At 54.3% G+C, this 15,251-nt stretch overlaps 1 protein-coding gene across 3 annotated transcripts; it reads left to right on the forward strand.

The window, feature by feature from the left end:
• On the forward strand, positions 1 to 14,123 carry ORAI2 (ORAI calcium release-activated calcium modulator 2). 3 transcript variants are annotated; one of them, XM_036408981.1, is made up of 3 exons: positions 742 to 861; positions 5,518 to 5,755; positions 11,002 to 14,123. In XM_036408981.1, the coding sequence occupies exons 2-3, from the start codon at positions 5,528 to 5,530 to the stop codon at positions 11,539 to 11,541; spliced, it is 768 nt and encodes a 255-aa protein (XP_036264874.1). In that variant the 5' UTR covers positions 742 to 861; positions 5,518 to 5,527; the 3' UTR covers positions 11,542 to 14,123. The 3 variants fall into 3 exon arrangements, with proteins under 3 accessions (XP_036264873.2, XP_036264874.1, XP_036264876.1); XM_036408983.2 differs by lacking the exon at positions 742 to 861 and adding an exon at positions 7,724 to 7,842 and having other exon boundaries at positions 5,625 to 5,755; XM_036408980.2 differs by lacking the exon at positions 5,518 to 5,755 and having other exon boundaries at positions 1 to 861.
• The last annotated feature ends 1,128 nt before the right edge of the window (positions 14,124 to 15,251 follow it).

Here is a 15,251-nt window from a genome sequence, read left to right on the forward strand (position 1 = left end):
GGGTGCGCTTTTGGTGACCACCTGACAGCTCCAGCCCGCGATCTGCGTATGCCACCGTCCACCCAGGCAAACTTGCGCGTGGCTGTCTGGGCCCTTCCCAGTCTGCCCTTCCACCCGTTTCCCCCACGTTCTTCCCCTCACCCCTGCCCACCCTGTAGTCACAGAACGGGATTCCTGGTCCCTCTCTTTGCAGGATGCGCCCTTTTGGCCTCTCGGCATCCTCTTTACGGCCAACGATGGGTCCTGGGCATCCTCTGGGACTGACCCTGGAAAGCATGTGGTCCCATTCTGCGCTGAGACCCACACCCCGCGGAAAGGCAGCCCCACCCAGCCCTGGACCAGCTGGCCAGACCCAGGGTCAGACAGCGCAGCCTTATTGTCCTGTCACCGGGGCGCAGGGAGGCTGGCCTCCGGGCGGGAGAGCGAAGGATGCCCGGGCTTCCGGCCCGCCTCGCCGCCGCTGCGCCAATCCCTGTCCGCTGCTGCCCGGGCGCGCCCGGGGACCAGGGAGATGCGCTCCGGCTGAGGGAATTCGGGCCTGGGCGGGAACGGAGAGCCGGCGGGGCTCCCTGGGACCCCCCAGGAGGGGCCACGAGCCCCCCACAGGGTCACGTGGCCCGCCGCTCGCCCGGGGGCGGGTCACGTGACGCCAGCGCGCCGTTGCCCGGGCAGCCGCTGCGGCGGCCGGCGGGGGCGGGACAGCCGGCGGGGCGCGGCGGGGCGGGGCGGGGCGGAGGGGACCCCGCGGGGCCGGCGGAAGGAGGCGGGGGCCGCGCTCTGCGCCCTGCCGGGCCACGGGGCCACAGGGCTGAGCCGGAGCCGCGCCGGAGCCGAGCCGGGCAGGACGGGCAGAGCAGCGCGGTGAGTGCGCGTCCTGGGGGTCTGGAGGAGGCAGCCGGGTCCTCGCCCGTCCGCGGGGCCGGATCGCACCAGCGGAGGGACGGGCTCTCCCCTGGGCGGGCTCGCCATGGGGTGGGTGGCGGCCAGGTGACCCTAACGCCGCGGGACCCCGGGCGGGTTGCGGCGCCGAAAGACAGGGAAGTCGGGGGCGCGGGCCGAGTCCGGTCTGGCGGCGTCTGGGGCCCTGGGGGCAGGACGGAGATGCAGATGCAAATGGACCTTCTGGGAGACCCTGTGGGCACTGCTGGGCCTCCGTCCCCCACAGGTATGACAAAGACAGAGAGAATGAGACACAGATGTGTCTGCGCTCGCTCATCATTGCTCACGCCCCAGGTGCTGAAAGGAAGTTAAGATGGGCAAACCCCAAACCCACCCCCTGGGTGTGTTTCAAACAGGCCTGCTAATGTAGAGAGAGACCCAGTTAAGGTACCAAACCTCCTTTTCTGACTTCCCTTATAAAGAAAGACCCTTCCAGGTTTCACCAGGAGAGCATCCTTTGGAGCCCCTGACACCTGACTGAAATGTCAGGCTCCAGCTTGCTCCTCCTTACCCCCTACCCCAGTTGAGTGTGAGGACCAAACTCTGTCTCTCCCCCCACCCCCCGCGGGGGGGGGGGCAGGGGACCCCTGGTGTAAGGAGGACAGTGGGGCTGGCAGAGATAGGGTGGATTTGAATCAGGTCTGGCTGCGCCTTTGCAGGAAGTGGCTTCTCTGTCTTCAGGTCCCAGGCTCCCAGCAGACAGCCCTTCCTTCCCACCCCTGCCTCTCGGAGGGTGGTCCCAGGGCTGCTGGGACTGACCGCTCCCAGGAGGCCACCACCTCCACTCTGGAACTTGAGCCCAGCCCCTGCCCACGGATGGCCCCAGAACTTCCCTCTTCTTCACCCCGTACTTACCTCTGTGTTTTTGGAGGTTGCCAGGCCCTCCTGCCATTTCATTTGGCACACAGATCAGGCTGATTCCAGATTGTTTCCCTTATTGGCTTCTTCCGTGAGCCATACTGTGTCCCGCCAGAGAAAGCCCAGCAGTCACACTGCCTGCGCTGCCCTGAGCTCCAGTACTCCTGCATCCTGCCCCTCCCCCATTTCCTTGACACACACCCCTGCCCCCACTCTGCAGCCATCTTCCTGCCATGTTCCCTGCCTCTCAGAGCCCTCCCATGTGGGTAGCATTTTGTCTTTGAGGGAGAGTCCCTCTTTGCCAACACTGCCTTCACTACCTATGTCCTCATCCCCTATCCTTGCTCCCTAGAAGGGACCTTCTCCCTGCCCAAAGCTGAGGCAGCCAGCACCTCCTCTGCTTCCTAGGCCCTCTCACCCCCTCCCCTAAAGCATTTAGCTTGCTGAAACTGGTTTGGCTCAGTGGTAGAGCATCGGTCTGTGGACTGAAAGGTCTCAGGTTCGATTCCGGTCAAGGGCATGTACGTTGGTTGCGGGCACATCCCCAGTAGAGGGTGTGCAAGAGGCAGCTGGTAGATGTTTCTCTCTCATCGACGTTTCTAGCTCTCTATCTCTCTCCCTTCCTCTCCGTAAAAAATCAATAAAATATATTAAAAAAAAAAAAAAAAAAAGCATTTAGCTCATCCACTGAGAATCACCCCTTATCTTGTTCCCATCTGGACACAGGAACTCACAGGGTTCTTGCCTTTTTCATCTCTGATGAAAATGTCAAGTGCTGTCTTACTTTAGGGCCCAGTAAACATCTCCGATGCAGGATGTTGGATGGAGAGACGGATACTCGGAGGGGGGCAAAGGTTGTGCCTTCTACACCTCCACATGCAGCACACTGTCTTTATCCCTTCTGTTACATGTAGAAAAATGGAAGGAAAAGTGCATTTCCAGATGATGCCATCCTAAATTATTTGGAGCTAGCCAAGGGATTGGTTCGTAAGCAGCGTCCTCTGGATTCTCCCCCGAGGGAAGGGACCTTCCAGTTACTAAAGGACTTGAAAGTAGTGCTGCTGGCTGCAGACGCGGGCAAGGGGGCCTCGATGCTTCCAGGAAGGCATTCCTAGTGTTGACATCTCTGGCAGGAATAGAAGAGCACAGAACCGTTCCCCAGGGTCCTATTGGCCAGTAAAAGGCGGTCTCCACAGCCGGGCAGTGAGCAAAGAGGAAGGCACCCCAAAACAGCTCTTCCAACTCCCTGGGCCTTCCCACGGAACCCTCTTAGAGATTGGCATGGGTCAGGTGTGGGGCATTTTCTCAGATGCTGACATTTGGTAAACAGCCCTGACTCCCCCACCCCCATCCCCAGCCATGCTCCCTGGGATCCAGAAACCCTTATCTGTTTCTAATCGCCTTACGAAGGCTTTTCATGAGGCCTATCAGGGCCTAAATGCCCAAGGTAATATCTGATGCTCACTGAGCTGTGAGGCGCCTGTGCCCTTGAAACTTTCCCTGCAGATTAATTAGACTGATCCCAACCTGCTGCCAAACGGCCAGCCCCTTGGACCACAGGAGACCACCAATCCCTATTTGGATTAGTGGAGATTTGGGTTTAAATTCACAAATCTTGACAGATCAGTCCTTCTGATCTTCATTTATGTAATTGTCACACCAGATTTCTTCCTGGGTTGACTCCAGGGGTCTGTCTCCATTTTCCATCCTATATAATAATAATATGCAAATTGTCCCCTCCACTGGGAGTTCAACAAGGAGTTCACCTGGGAGCTCCACCACCGGGCAGGGGCCCCACCTGTGCACCAGTTCGTGCACTGGACCTCTAGTGTCTTTATGAAACCCTGGAGGCCCAGTGCACGAATTCTTGCTCCGGTGGGTCTGGCCGCCTGGCCCCAATCAGGGTGGATTGGGCTGGACCTATCAGGAGGAGGAGATGGCGGGAGATTGGCCAGCCGGCCTGCCTTGATTGGGGCCAATCAGGGCCAGGCTGGGTGGGTAGAGGGGCCATCCCTGATTGGGATTGAGGGACCAATTAGGGGCGTGGCCAGCCATAGGGAGGGGCCATGGGTGGCTGGCTGGCAGGGCCCTGCCCCTGATCAGGTGAGGGGGCCTATCTGGGGTGGAGCCAGGCAAGGGGAGGGGCTGCATGAGGTTGACAGGGTGACCAACTCCCTATTGGGGAGGTGGTGATCAGGAGTGGGCCAGGCAGGGGGAGGGGCTGCAGGCTGATCAGGTGGTGGGGGCCTATCAGGGGCAGGGCCAACCAGGGGGAGGGGCTGCAGGGGGTTGGGTGGCCAGCCCTGCCCCCTGTTCAGGTGAGGGCTGCTATCAGGAGTGGGGCGGCCAGGGGGAAGTTGGTTGGGTGTTTGGCCTGCCAGCCCCACCCTGGGAGAGTCCGATAGTGGGCAGTACTTATTAAAGGACATTTTTGAGAACAGTAACTGGGAACAATGGGAAAAAGCAGGTTTGAGCAGAAGAATAAGTAAAGCTGCAATGCTGGCCAGGGATCAGCCTCAGCAAACCATATAGAGAGCACTTGGGTCAATGGGAAAAAAAGAGACATATGTATCTCATTGGCTGGTTCTCTGGCCACAGTGGGCGTCATAGCAACTGGTTGTTATGGCGTTACTGTTGCTGGCTTTTTATATATATACATTCAGTTGGGTTTAATTTTTTGTTTTGTTAAATGTTTCCATTGCAGCCTGGATGTGTCTGTACTTTAGATAAATAAACCAAGTATTTTGGGGCGAATTAACATTAAGTTGGAACTGCCAGTTTGGACATTTGGAGTATGGGCTTGGCGAAGGAGCCAGTGAGCCATCTGTGGGATTGACTAACCTCTCTGAATCCTGCCCAGGCAGAATGCTAGGCAGCTCCTCCAGCCTCCGTTGCCCTCCTACAGCTGGTCTCCCAGCAGCCACATGGGCAGCCAGCTGGCTGCTGTGGGACGGGGTCCTGTGGGGAGCGCCCCTCCTCGGGTGAAATGGGGCACAGCCAGAAAGGGGGCTGCCTTTTTGCCCAGCATGCAATGCACGTTTACATCATTCCTGACCTGCTCTGTATATAGCAGAGCAGCTCCTTCGCTTTGATCTATTGAAAGTCAGGCCCCCACAGGAGGGTTTATAAAAAAAGAAAAAGAAAATTTAAGTTGGATTTATAGCAGCTACTTGGAAAAGTGTAGTTCACGTTGACACCTGGACATTGAAAAGCAGTTGAGTCTACAGGTCCTGTATCTTGTCAAGAGCCCTGTAGGGTGGGGATGTCCTCATTTGAAGATGATGGTCAGCAAGGTCAGGTGTTATGTTCAACATCACACAGTTGGGTCAAATCCAGACTTGGTAACTTGAGGTCCTTGGATCTTTCTAAATGCTACAGCTCCTTACTCCCTAAAGATTGGTGCAACTTGGAGGATGTTGTTAGGTGCTCTTGGCCAACCTTGGAATTCCATTCACCCAGAGCCACACTCAACTGGAACCCTTCTGAGCTCGGGATGGCGGGAACAATGTTGAACACTGTCGTGGCTCTTGGAAATGCACTCCTGAGTCGCCTCTCCTACAAACGGTCCACCTGTGGGGACTGCATCAGAGACCAGGGCCCCCACTCACACGCCACTGGCCCCCATGGCGCCAGTGCCGGGCCCCCAGAGAAGACAAACTGGGGGTTCCAGGCCCCAGAAACCCTTTGGGATTCCTGAGTGTGTGCCTCTTTTGCCCCCAGCCTGGCTCCCATGATGAGTGCTGAGCTCAATGTGCCTGTGGACCCCTCCACCCCCGCCTGCCCTGAGCCTGGCCACAAGGGCATGGATTACCGGGACTGGGTCCGCCGCAGCTACCTGGAACTGGTCACCTCCAACCACCACTCCGTGCAGGCCCTCTCCTGGAGGAAGCTCTACCTGAGCAGGGCCAAGCTGAAAGCCTCCAGCCGCACCTCTGCTCTCCTCTCAGGCTTTGCCATGGTGAGTGCAAACACGTGGTGGGAACGTAGCTTGCAAAATGGGCTCTGGCACTCCCACTGGGCCCTACTGGCAGCCAGGGTGGACCGTTAGGAAGTTCCCCCACATCCCATCTCCTCCAAGGTGACTGACTGCTCTGTCAACCAGAGGGGCTGCTGGGGCACACAGGCGAGTTCCCAAGCCTCAGCCACGGAAAGAGCCACCCTCACATTCACATAGTATTTGCCTGGCAAGGAAGTTAGGGTGGTAATTAAAATAGCTTTAGAATACAGATTTCCTGGAGAAAAGTACCCACATCTGCCCATCTCAGGGGCCACCCAAGAGTTTGGAAATCTCCAGGACTCGAGCAGGAACTGTGGACTGGTTTGGGTTTATGCAGTGTAGCCCAATTGCGGTGCAGATGCCCCCAAATGTGGCCTCCTGGGTGACTAATCAGAGCCTCTGGCCTCACTCCCAGCTGCCCTCCTGTGGCTTTCCTTCTGAGTCATCCCCAAGACAATCCAGGACAAGAGTCCATCTCAGGCAAAACTGAGGGCACTGTTGACTCCAAAGCCTCAACCCAATCCCTTTAGGAACTGTCCTGAGGATGCAGGTGTAGGAGTCAGACTGCTGGGCTGTGGCAGCCTCTCTGGTGTATGTTCAGAGGTCCTAGTGGGCCGGAAGCAGGGGGTTTATTTTTTATGTAAAGACAGTTGTTTTTTCTCTGTAGTCCAGAAACTCAGTTGTCAAATTGGTAGTGCAGGAAATAAAAAGCTGTCAGAGTGAGCCACTGTGGTCATTGCTCTGACGAGGGCATGCTTGGGTTGGTCATCAGCAGGGCCACCTTTGGAAAAATGACACCCTACACAGTCAGGGCATGACTTCATACAGGGTGAGGCAGAGGTCACCAAACCGAGAGGCAGTCAATTTGGGTTTAGGTCTACTTTAAAGCAAAGCTTCTTTAGGTCTTGTGTTTTTGTTTTCTTTTCTTTTTTTTCTTTTTTTTAATATATTTTATTGTTTTTGTACAGAGAGGAAGGGAGAGAGATAGAGAGCTAGAAACATCGATGAGAGAGAGTCATCGATCAGCTGCCTCTTGCACACCCCCCACTGGGGACATGCCCGCAACCAAGGTACATGCCCTTGACCAGAATCGAACCCGGGTCCCTTCAGTCCCCAAGCCGACGCTCTATCCATTGAGCCAAACCGGTTTCGGCATGTTTTCTTAACCATAATTACAAAAGTGTGCAATTACATGGTGCACAACTTAGGCTCAGAGTGATTTTCTTTCTGTGGTTTCCATCACATTAAAAAGACCAGGTTTACGGCACTATCAGGTCAGGGCACGATCCCCAGTAGGGGCAGTGCAGGAGACAACCGATCATTGCTTCTCTCATTTTTTTTTAAATATATATTTTTTATTGATTTCAGAGAGGAAGGGAGAGGGGGAGAGAGATAGAAACATCAATGATGAGGGAGAATCACTGATCAACTGACTCCTGTATGTCCCCCACTGGGGACTGAGCCTGCAACCCAGGCATGTGCCCTTGACTGGAATCAAACCTTTCAGTCCACAGGTCGACACTCTAACCACTGAGCCAAACCAGGTAGGGCTCATTATTGATGTTTCTATCCCTCCCTCTTCCTTTCTCTGAATTCAATTTAAAATATATATATATAAAGATGGAATTTTCTCAAGCTTAATTTTAAAGAATGTGTGTGAGAAGTTTAAACATCACTATTAAAATTAGAACTTATTTTTTTTGTGGTGCCACAGAAGAAGTACAGTATTGCATTACATTTTGCTCACCTATACTTATTTAACTTTGCTAAATGAACTCCGGGAAGTATTGCACAACATAATGCAGAGAGTGAGTTTCCTTTCTGTGTGGGGCTTGGGTCTGGGAAATTACGTCCTGTCTGCAGCTGTCTTTTTAGACCCTGGCTTTCCAAACATTTGGATTTCCAAACTTAGGAAATCCTGTTTTCCAGCCAACAAAATGCTCATCCAAGTTAAACCACTCATTCAGAATTTGAAACTAGCCCTTGAATAAGTTATCAAACAGTGGCTTCTGGAGGAGGAGTTTGAGATGCACTGGCAGCCTTCAAAGGTATGAAGTGCTCTCAGGATGAGAATGGTGGGCCCAGAGTGCTCTCACTGCTTGGCAGCGGCGGTCAGGCTTCCCAGTAGTAATTCATTCTTCAGCGTTTATGGAGTATCTGCTGTGCACCAGCAAGTGCTTCATTAAGCAGCTTGGGGATGCATTTTAGAAGCCACACAGTGCCCTTGCCTTCTCTTTTAGAAAATCCTTCTCAGGGAGGCTGCCCCACCGAACATGCACTGAGATTCCGCCATAGCAGTGACACAGCAAGGAGCCAAGTCAAGAGCAGATTAAAGACCAGTAAATCAGATAGCTATTCAGACTGCGGTGCAGCTTGGGAGAAAGAAGTGACCAATACAGATCCTCAGATAGCATGCTGGCATGGCCAAATAAGGGCAGGGACATGGACAAATGAAAATAGGCAGTGTGCTAGGTGGAGTCCTCTCGTTATACTATGTATTCCCTAATTAGAATTGCAAAACAATAAGTACTTACACCCAACCTTAAGCTTATTTCTTCATGTTTGTTTTTTTTTAAATATATTTTATTGATTTTTGTACAGAGAGGAAGGGAGAGAGATAGAGAGTTAGAAACATCGATGAGAGAGAGTCATTGATCAGCTGCCTCCTGCACACCCCCCACCGGGGATATGCCCGCAACCAAGGTACATGCCCTTGACCGGAATCGAACCCGGGTCCCTTTAGTCCCCAAGCCGACGCTCTATCTATCCATTAAGCCAAACCGGTCTTGGCTATTTCTTAATGTTTATTCTAACACAGAGAACCCGTGATCTGAAACCTCTTTGCATAAACAAAATGAAAAATGGCCTTTTGGCTTTTTCTCCTCTTGAGGCAGAATGCAACTGCTTCCTTGTAGGCCTCTGTTTCTTATCTCGGTGCCCTCTGTGGTTTACATCCTTTTGTTGGGCCAGAGCCTACCCAGGCCACAGGGGCACTGAGAAAAGACACCCTTCAACTCCTGCCATGGGCTACTATCTTTTTGGAGCAGTATTTATTGCTGGGTTCCTGTTCAGGTACGGTCCACTGGGCCTGCTGTATCGTCTTTTTAACTACCAAATGTTCCATCTCCACTGCAAAGATGAAGTGCTCACTCTAAGAGGTGGTAGTTTCTAGAAGTTGTGACATCCTTCTTGTTAATTTAACATATATTTTATTTATTTCAGGGTGGGAGAGGGAAAGATAGAAACATCAAAGATGAGAATCATTGATCCGCTGCTGCTTGTACACCTACTGGGGATTGAGCCCATAACCCAGCCCAGTCAGGTATGGGTTCTGACTGAGAATTGAATTGTGACCCTCTGGTTCATAGGTCGATGCTCAACTGCTGAGCCATACCAGCTGGGCTCTTGTTAATTTTTAAAAACAGGGATGACTCAGATCTAGGAGGCAAACACAGTGGGTGGAAAAATCTCCCTCTGGCTTCTCTTATTGCCCCACCCCACCCCCTTTCTTGTTTGATATCTTACTGTCAGGCACCTGGGAGAAGGGCCTTGGTGAGTCCCAGAGCCCTTTTACTGACCTGGACTAAATCCTCCCCTGGGGAGGTCCCAGTGCTGAGTGCTGGGAGGGGGGTGTTAGGGTGCTGTGCCTCGGAGGGAGCTATTCTGAAAGGATGGGGTCTGACCTGGCAGAGGCAGAGGCAGAGGCAGGAGTGTTGCTCAGTCTGTAGTTTGAAAGCCACATAGGGCCTGGGGTGAGCATGTACTACCTCAGTGGTCGGCAAACTCATTAGTCAACAGAGCCAAACATCAACAGTACAAAGATTGAAATTTCTTTTTTGAGAGCCAAATTTTTTAAACTTAAACTTCTTTTGATGCCACTTCTTCAAAATAGACTCTTTCAGGCCGTGGTATTTTGTGGAAGAGCCACACTCAAGGGGCCAAAGAGCCACATGTGGCTCACAAGCCACAGTTTGCCGACCACTATACTACCTAAGTGGCTATAATCATTCTGTGCTACAGAGATAAGCTGGGCTTCTTCTGGTTCCCTCTGTGTCTGTTTTTCCCCCTTTCATTTAAAAAATAATTTTTATCATTTATTACATGTATAGAGTTTAGAAATTAAATACAGTTGACCCTTGAACATGGGTTTGAACGCACAAGTCCACTTACACATGGTGGGTGCGCCCAGCACTCCCATGCTGCTCAAGGGCAGCTGTACTGTCACAATCCCAGCAGACCCGCCGTATTCTCCGCTCCGAGGCCGCCTCCTGCAGCTTTCTGTCCGCACGGTTCCAAATGGCATTTGGAGACTGCTGTTCTTTATCCGTTTGGACGTTACCCATTGGCATCCTGTGACTAGATGATTCAGCTCACTCTCCCAGCCCACCCTCCTCCCCACAGCTGCCCCTCCTCGCATGGCCCTCATGTCCTGGCCGTTAGACATACATGCAGTTTCTCTCTGGCTTTTGGTGCCAGCTGAGAGATGCACCCTGTGGTCTGTGTGAGGCCGGCTGGGTTTGCAGCTCTGAGTCTGGGCACCATCAGGAACCTGTGTGTGTGTGGTTTTTTTTAACCCTTTAAAAGGTCCATTTTTATTTTTTAAAACAACAGGGTTTTGCCGAGACTGGTCTGGCTCAATGGATGGAGCGTCGGCTTGGGGACTGAAGGGTCCCGGGTTCGATTCCGGTCAAGGGCATGTGCCTTGGTTGCGGGCATATCCCCAGTGGGGGATGTGCAAGAGGCAGCTGATCGATGACTCTCTCTCATCGATGTTTCTAACTCTCTGTCTCTCTCCTTCCTCTCTGTACAAAATCAATAAAATATATTTAAAAAAAAAAAACAAAAAAAAACACACAAAAAAACAGGGTTTTGTTTTTTTTGCAGCTAAGCCACACTGCAGCCTGGCTCTGATAGCATAGCAAAGCCCATGGTCCCGGGGAAGGGTGGCCTCTGCCCTGGCTCACAGCTTGGCACCTCAAATACACCGGACATTCCATGTCTGGGAAGGCACCTGGGGGGTGACTTGCACCACATGGTGCTTCTTTAGTCTCTTCTGTACTTTCAGGTTTTCTCTCAGTGAGATCCTCTTTAGCTAATCAGAAAAAAAGGCAAATTCAAAATAGCTGAGCAGCGAAGAGGGTGTCCTGTGCTCTGCAAGGGCCTGGCAGGTGCCTGCCCAGCCCAGCAGCATCCGCTCTGCCTTGCAGGTGGCCATGGTGGAGGTGCAGCTGGAGACGCAGTACCAGTACCCGCCACCCCTGCTCATCGCCTTCAGCGCCTGCACCACGGTGCTGGTGGCCGTGCACCTCTTCGCCCTGCTCATCAGCACCTGCATCCTGCCCAACGTGGAGGCCGTGAGCAACATCCACAACCTCAACTCCATCAGCGAGTCGCCGCACGAGCGCATGCACCCCTACATCGAGCTGGCCTGGGGCTTCTCCACCGTGCTCGGCATCCTGCTCTTCCTGGCCGAGGTCGTGCTGCTCTGCTGGATCAAGTTCCTGCCCGTGGATGCACGCCACCAGCCGGGCCCCGCACCCGGCCCCGGAGGCCACACCGGCTGGCAGGCCGCCCTCGTGTCCACCATCATCATGGTGCCCGTGGGTCTCATCTTCGTGGTCTTCACCATCCACTTCTACCGCTCGCTGGTGCGCCACAAGACCGAGCGGCACAACCGCGAGATCGAGGAGCTGCACAAGCTCAAGGTGCAGCTGGATGGGCACGAGCGCGGCCTGCAGGTGGTGTGAGCGCGCCTCCCGGGGCCGGGAGCCAGCAGCGATGGCCTGCTTCTGAGGGAATTTTAAAGACGGAAATCGCCACGGGGCTGCCTAGACACTGCCAGATAGTTCAACACCAAAGTTTTACTCCTGTCTTAATGCCGTAAGACCTGGCTCATTTCCCCTCAGAAAATGGAAGTCCTTAAAGGAGAGACTGGTTTCTGTTGCTAAGCGCTTAGGGCAAAGGAAGGCTGAGCCTTGGCCCTGGGGCCTCAGGCAGGGCTCCAGCGCTGCGGTCATCCCAGAGATGTGGGAGGAGGGCCAGCAGGGCCGGGAGCCTGGCGGAGGCCTGGGAGAGTCAGGGTAGGTAGGGAATTGTGGCAATTAGATGGGCACAGGATTACTGCTGGGCCTGGTGCTTCCCTCCCCCGCTCTGCAGGGGGTTGGGTGGCCTGGCTTGAGGGTAAGGCAGCAGCCTGGGGCACATGTCAGCCCAGCAGGTATGGGTACTCCGGGAGGCGGCGGACTTGTCAGGGCCCGGGGGAGACTTCCATGAGTGGAGGCCTGGCAGAGTTGGGGAAGCATGTCTGGGGCAGCCTACTCGAGGAGGCCGTTAACTAAGGGGGACTCCAAAGCACACTGGGCTCACATTCTTTCTTCCCAGCCAGCCTAGAGCCCTGGCCGCATTGACCCAGCGAGGCTACCAGGGTGGAAGAGCCCGCAGAGCAGAGGCCTACATCTCTTGGCCACAGAATGCCCCCTGAGCCTGACCCTCCAGGCTCTGGACCCAGAAGGCCAGGGGCATTTGCTCAGGTGGCAGAACCTGCCCATCTCCCTGCTGCCCATGGTGCCTGGCAGCAGAGGGGTGCTTGGGGGACTTCCTGTCTAGACAAGGCTGTTGGCCTGGTCTGCTCGAGGGGTGGTAGCACCAAGGGCCAGCGTGGGTCCTACACTGCCCTGCAGGCCAAACATGGGTCTTGCTCAAGAGATGGAACAAATGCAGAGAATGCACAACCCCACATATGCTTCCTCTGGGCCCCCGGCCTCTGAGCCACGGCCGGCGCGTTTACTGCCGTGCGCAGCATGGGATCTGGTTGCCCTAGCGCGTGTTCTTTGGCTGTTCACGTACAGGCTGCAGCTCAGCTTACGTGTGAGCATGCTCTACCCCACGCTGCTTCTGAAAACCACCTTTACCACATTGGCTGGCAGCCACCTGGAGAAGCAGGCCATTTCCTCATTGGACTTCATGCTCTGATGGCATTTCTACCAACAGCCTAATATCTCTGTGGGATCTGGGTGGCCTGGTGAGAACATAAACCTCAACCTGTAACTCTGAAATGCTGACTGGTGACACTTACAGGGAGCCTGGACATGGCGTCCCTCCAGGCCAGAGAAGCGCCCTGGCGTCTTCTAAAGGGCCTGTCCCTCGTACCGTCTGCAGACATCCGTCATGACTTGCTTGCTCTCTAGTGCATGTTTCCTCTTTCCCATAGCCTTGTTGAAAAGGCTTAATTGGTTTAATGTGTTTGCTTTGCAAAAGAATGTCAGCATCACTGCAAGACAGCCACTTAGTGACCTGGCAGTGACAAAACTAGCGGGCTCTTCCTCACAGCTGGGAGCAGGCAGCAGCTTACTCTGGCCTGAGCCTTTCGCGGGGTGGTGCTGAGCTCACTCCTGCTGCCACTTTCCTGGGCTGTTTGGTCCACTGCCCCAAGTGTGCCAGGTGCACCGAGTCCCATGTTCCCCGGACTAGAAAGCACACCCCCAGTGCCAGGGGGGGCCCATTATGCCTGACCTATGGGCAGAGCTTTTGGCCTGACCACAAAGTCAGACATGAGGTGCGCAATGACAGTGCCACATGTATAGGAAAGGTGCCACGTACCACGTTACAACAGTGGGAGGGTGACGTTCCTATGACTTCCTGTTCGCATCCAGAGTGCTTTCCCAGCTCCAGCCTTTCTAGAGACTGAGGCAGAGTCTCTGTGGGAACGGAGATCACAGTGAGTCTGGGGACTGGTGATGGGCGGGGTGGGGAAGGACACCCTCAGGGGAGCTGCGGAGCTTGTCTGGAGATGGAGGATAAGCTGCTCATTGGAGCCGCAGGAACTGCTCTGCAGGGCAGTGTAGGGGAGGGGCTGGCAAATTACAGGCTAGAAATTGGGATTCCGGAGGTTTAAGGAGATTGAGGACTGTTCCAGCACAGGCCTCTCCGTGGTGAGGCGCCATGGGCCGCCCGGGGCCAGCGTGGGCTTGCCCCATTTCCCTCTGAGCAGAGCCTTCCTGGTGCTCATAAAACAAAGGCCTGCAAATACTTGAGGCCAGTTCCAAAGTGGAACACAGTCTCCATTTAGTACCTGACCAGAAGCATCAACGTGGAAGTGTTTCTATTTTAGAAACGGGGGGCAGAACACATTTTAGTGTCTTCTAGGAAGGTCTGTGGAGGATAAAGCCAGAAGCCGCGGCCGGGTTCATCTGTAGTCGTCCTCTGTCGTGTGCTCATTAGTTCATTATGCATGACACTGTGTGGGTCATGTACGGTGTACAAACCAAGTCCTGGATATGGATTTTTTAAAGTTTCCCTGGATTGAACTGAATAAACAAGCTATACACTGCTCACTGTTCTGTGTGGAATGCCATGATAGCTGCTGGTCCTTCCCTGGCGTCTGCTGCATCCTGGGTCCTTAAGCCCCTCCCGCCTCCTTTGGCGATCACCGGCCAGTGTCCTAATAGGCTTCCCAGGTCAGAGACTTCTCTGGAACAGACAGACAGGGGGCTTGGGTGTTTCTCCTCCCTTCCTTTCCAGAAACACTGCAAGGGCAGCCCCAAGTACAGCCGAGTGCCAGCAGAGCCATTGAGCCAGCACCAGCGCCAGCCAGTGAGCCACCTGTGCTATCCTGGGGGTTGAAGAGAACTTCCCCCTACTTTTTAGCATCATTACATGGGGCAGGGTGGGTTGGACTATGAGGAAAACCTGGGAACTTCCTTACGAGTGCCACCAGGCCGAGGGAGGGCTCTGCATCATTCTGTCCAGCGGACAGGGTCAGCCTGAAGTCCTTCAGAAGAGCCACTGCGGTGCTGGTCCCTCTGGCTTCCTCCCACCCCAGGAGCCTGTGGCTCTGGGCCGAGGCAGGTGTCCACTGGGCAGCAGTAACGCAGAGCCCTCCCTTGGCCTGGTGGCAGGTGGCACTCGCAAGGAAGCTCCCAGATTTTCTGTTTTGTAATAGTTGCCCAATGAGGTAGATGCTCTTCTAGGAAAGATTTTCTGTCTGCTATTAATTTTCTGGTAGTTTAAGCCAGACCTAGAAATTAGGTGTGCAAAGCAGATGACACGTTCTGCCAGTACAGGGGCCAGACTGTCTCTGCAGCCCCGAGGGAGGACCCCTTAGTCCCTGAGGCACCAAAGGCCTGGGCTCAGGACAGAGCTCAGGGCCAGCAAACTGACTGCAGACATTTCCCCAGCAAGCCTGGCAAGCCCGTGGCCAGGCCCACTTACCGTTCAGCTGATCTGCTGAGAGAAGACTCATTCTTGACTCAGATGCTTCCAAAAAGTTGAGGGGTAGCATCCACAGTGCTCTGGACAGAGCCCAGCAGGGTAAGGTGAGACAGGACTGAGCCTAGATTGCACTCGAGGCCCATTTAAAACTGCAGACTTGTACAGGCAGTTTCTGCACAAGTCTCAGCAGAATAACCGAGGGTCCTCGCTAGACTGAGCTCAGCCCCTTTAGGACCAGCCTGGGCCC

Source organism: Pipistrellus kuhlii, unplaced genomic scaffold (genome assembly GCF_014108245.1).
Source record: "Pipistrellus kuhlii isolate mPipKuh1 unplaced genomic scaffold, mPipKuh1.p scaffold_m20_p_4, whole genome shotgun sequence".
Classification (NCBI taxonomy): domain Eukaryota; kingdom Metazoa; phylum Chordata; class Mammalia; order Chiroptera; family Vespertilionidae; genus Pipistrellus; species Pipistrellus kuhlii.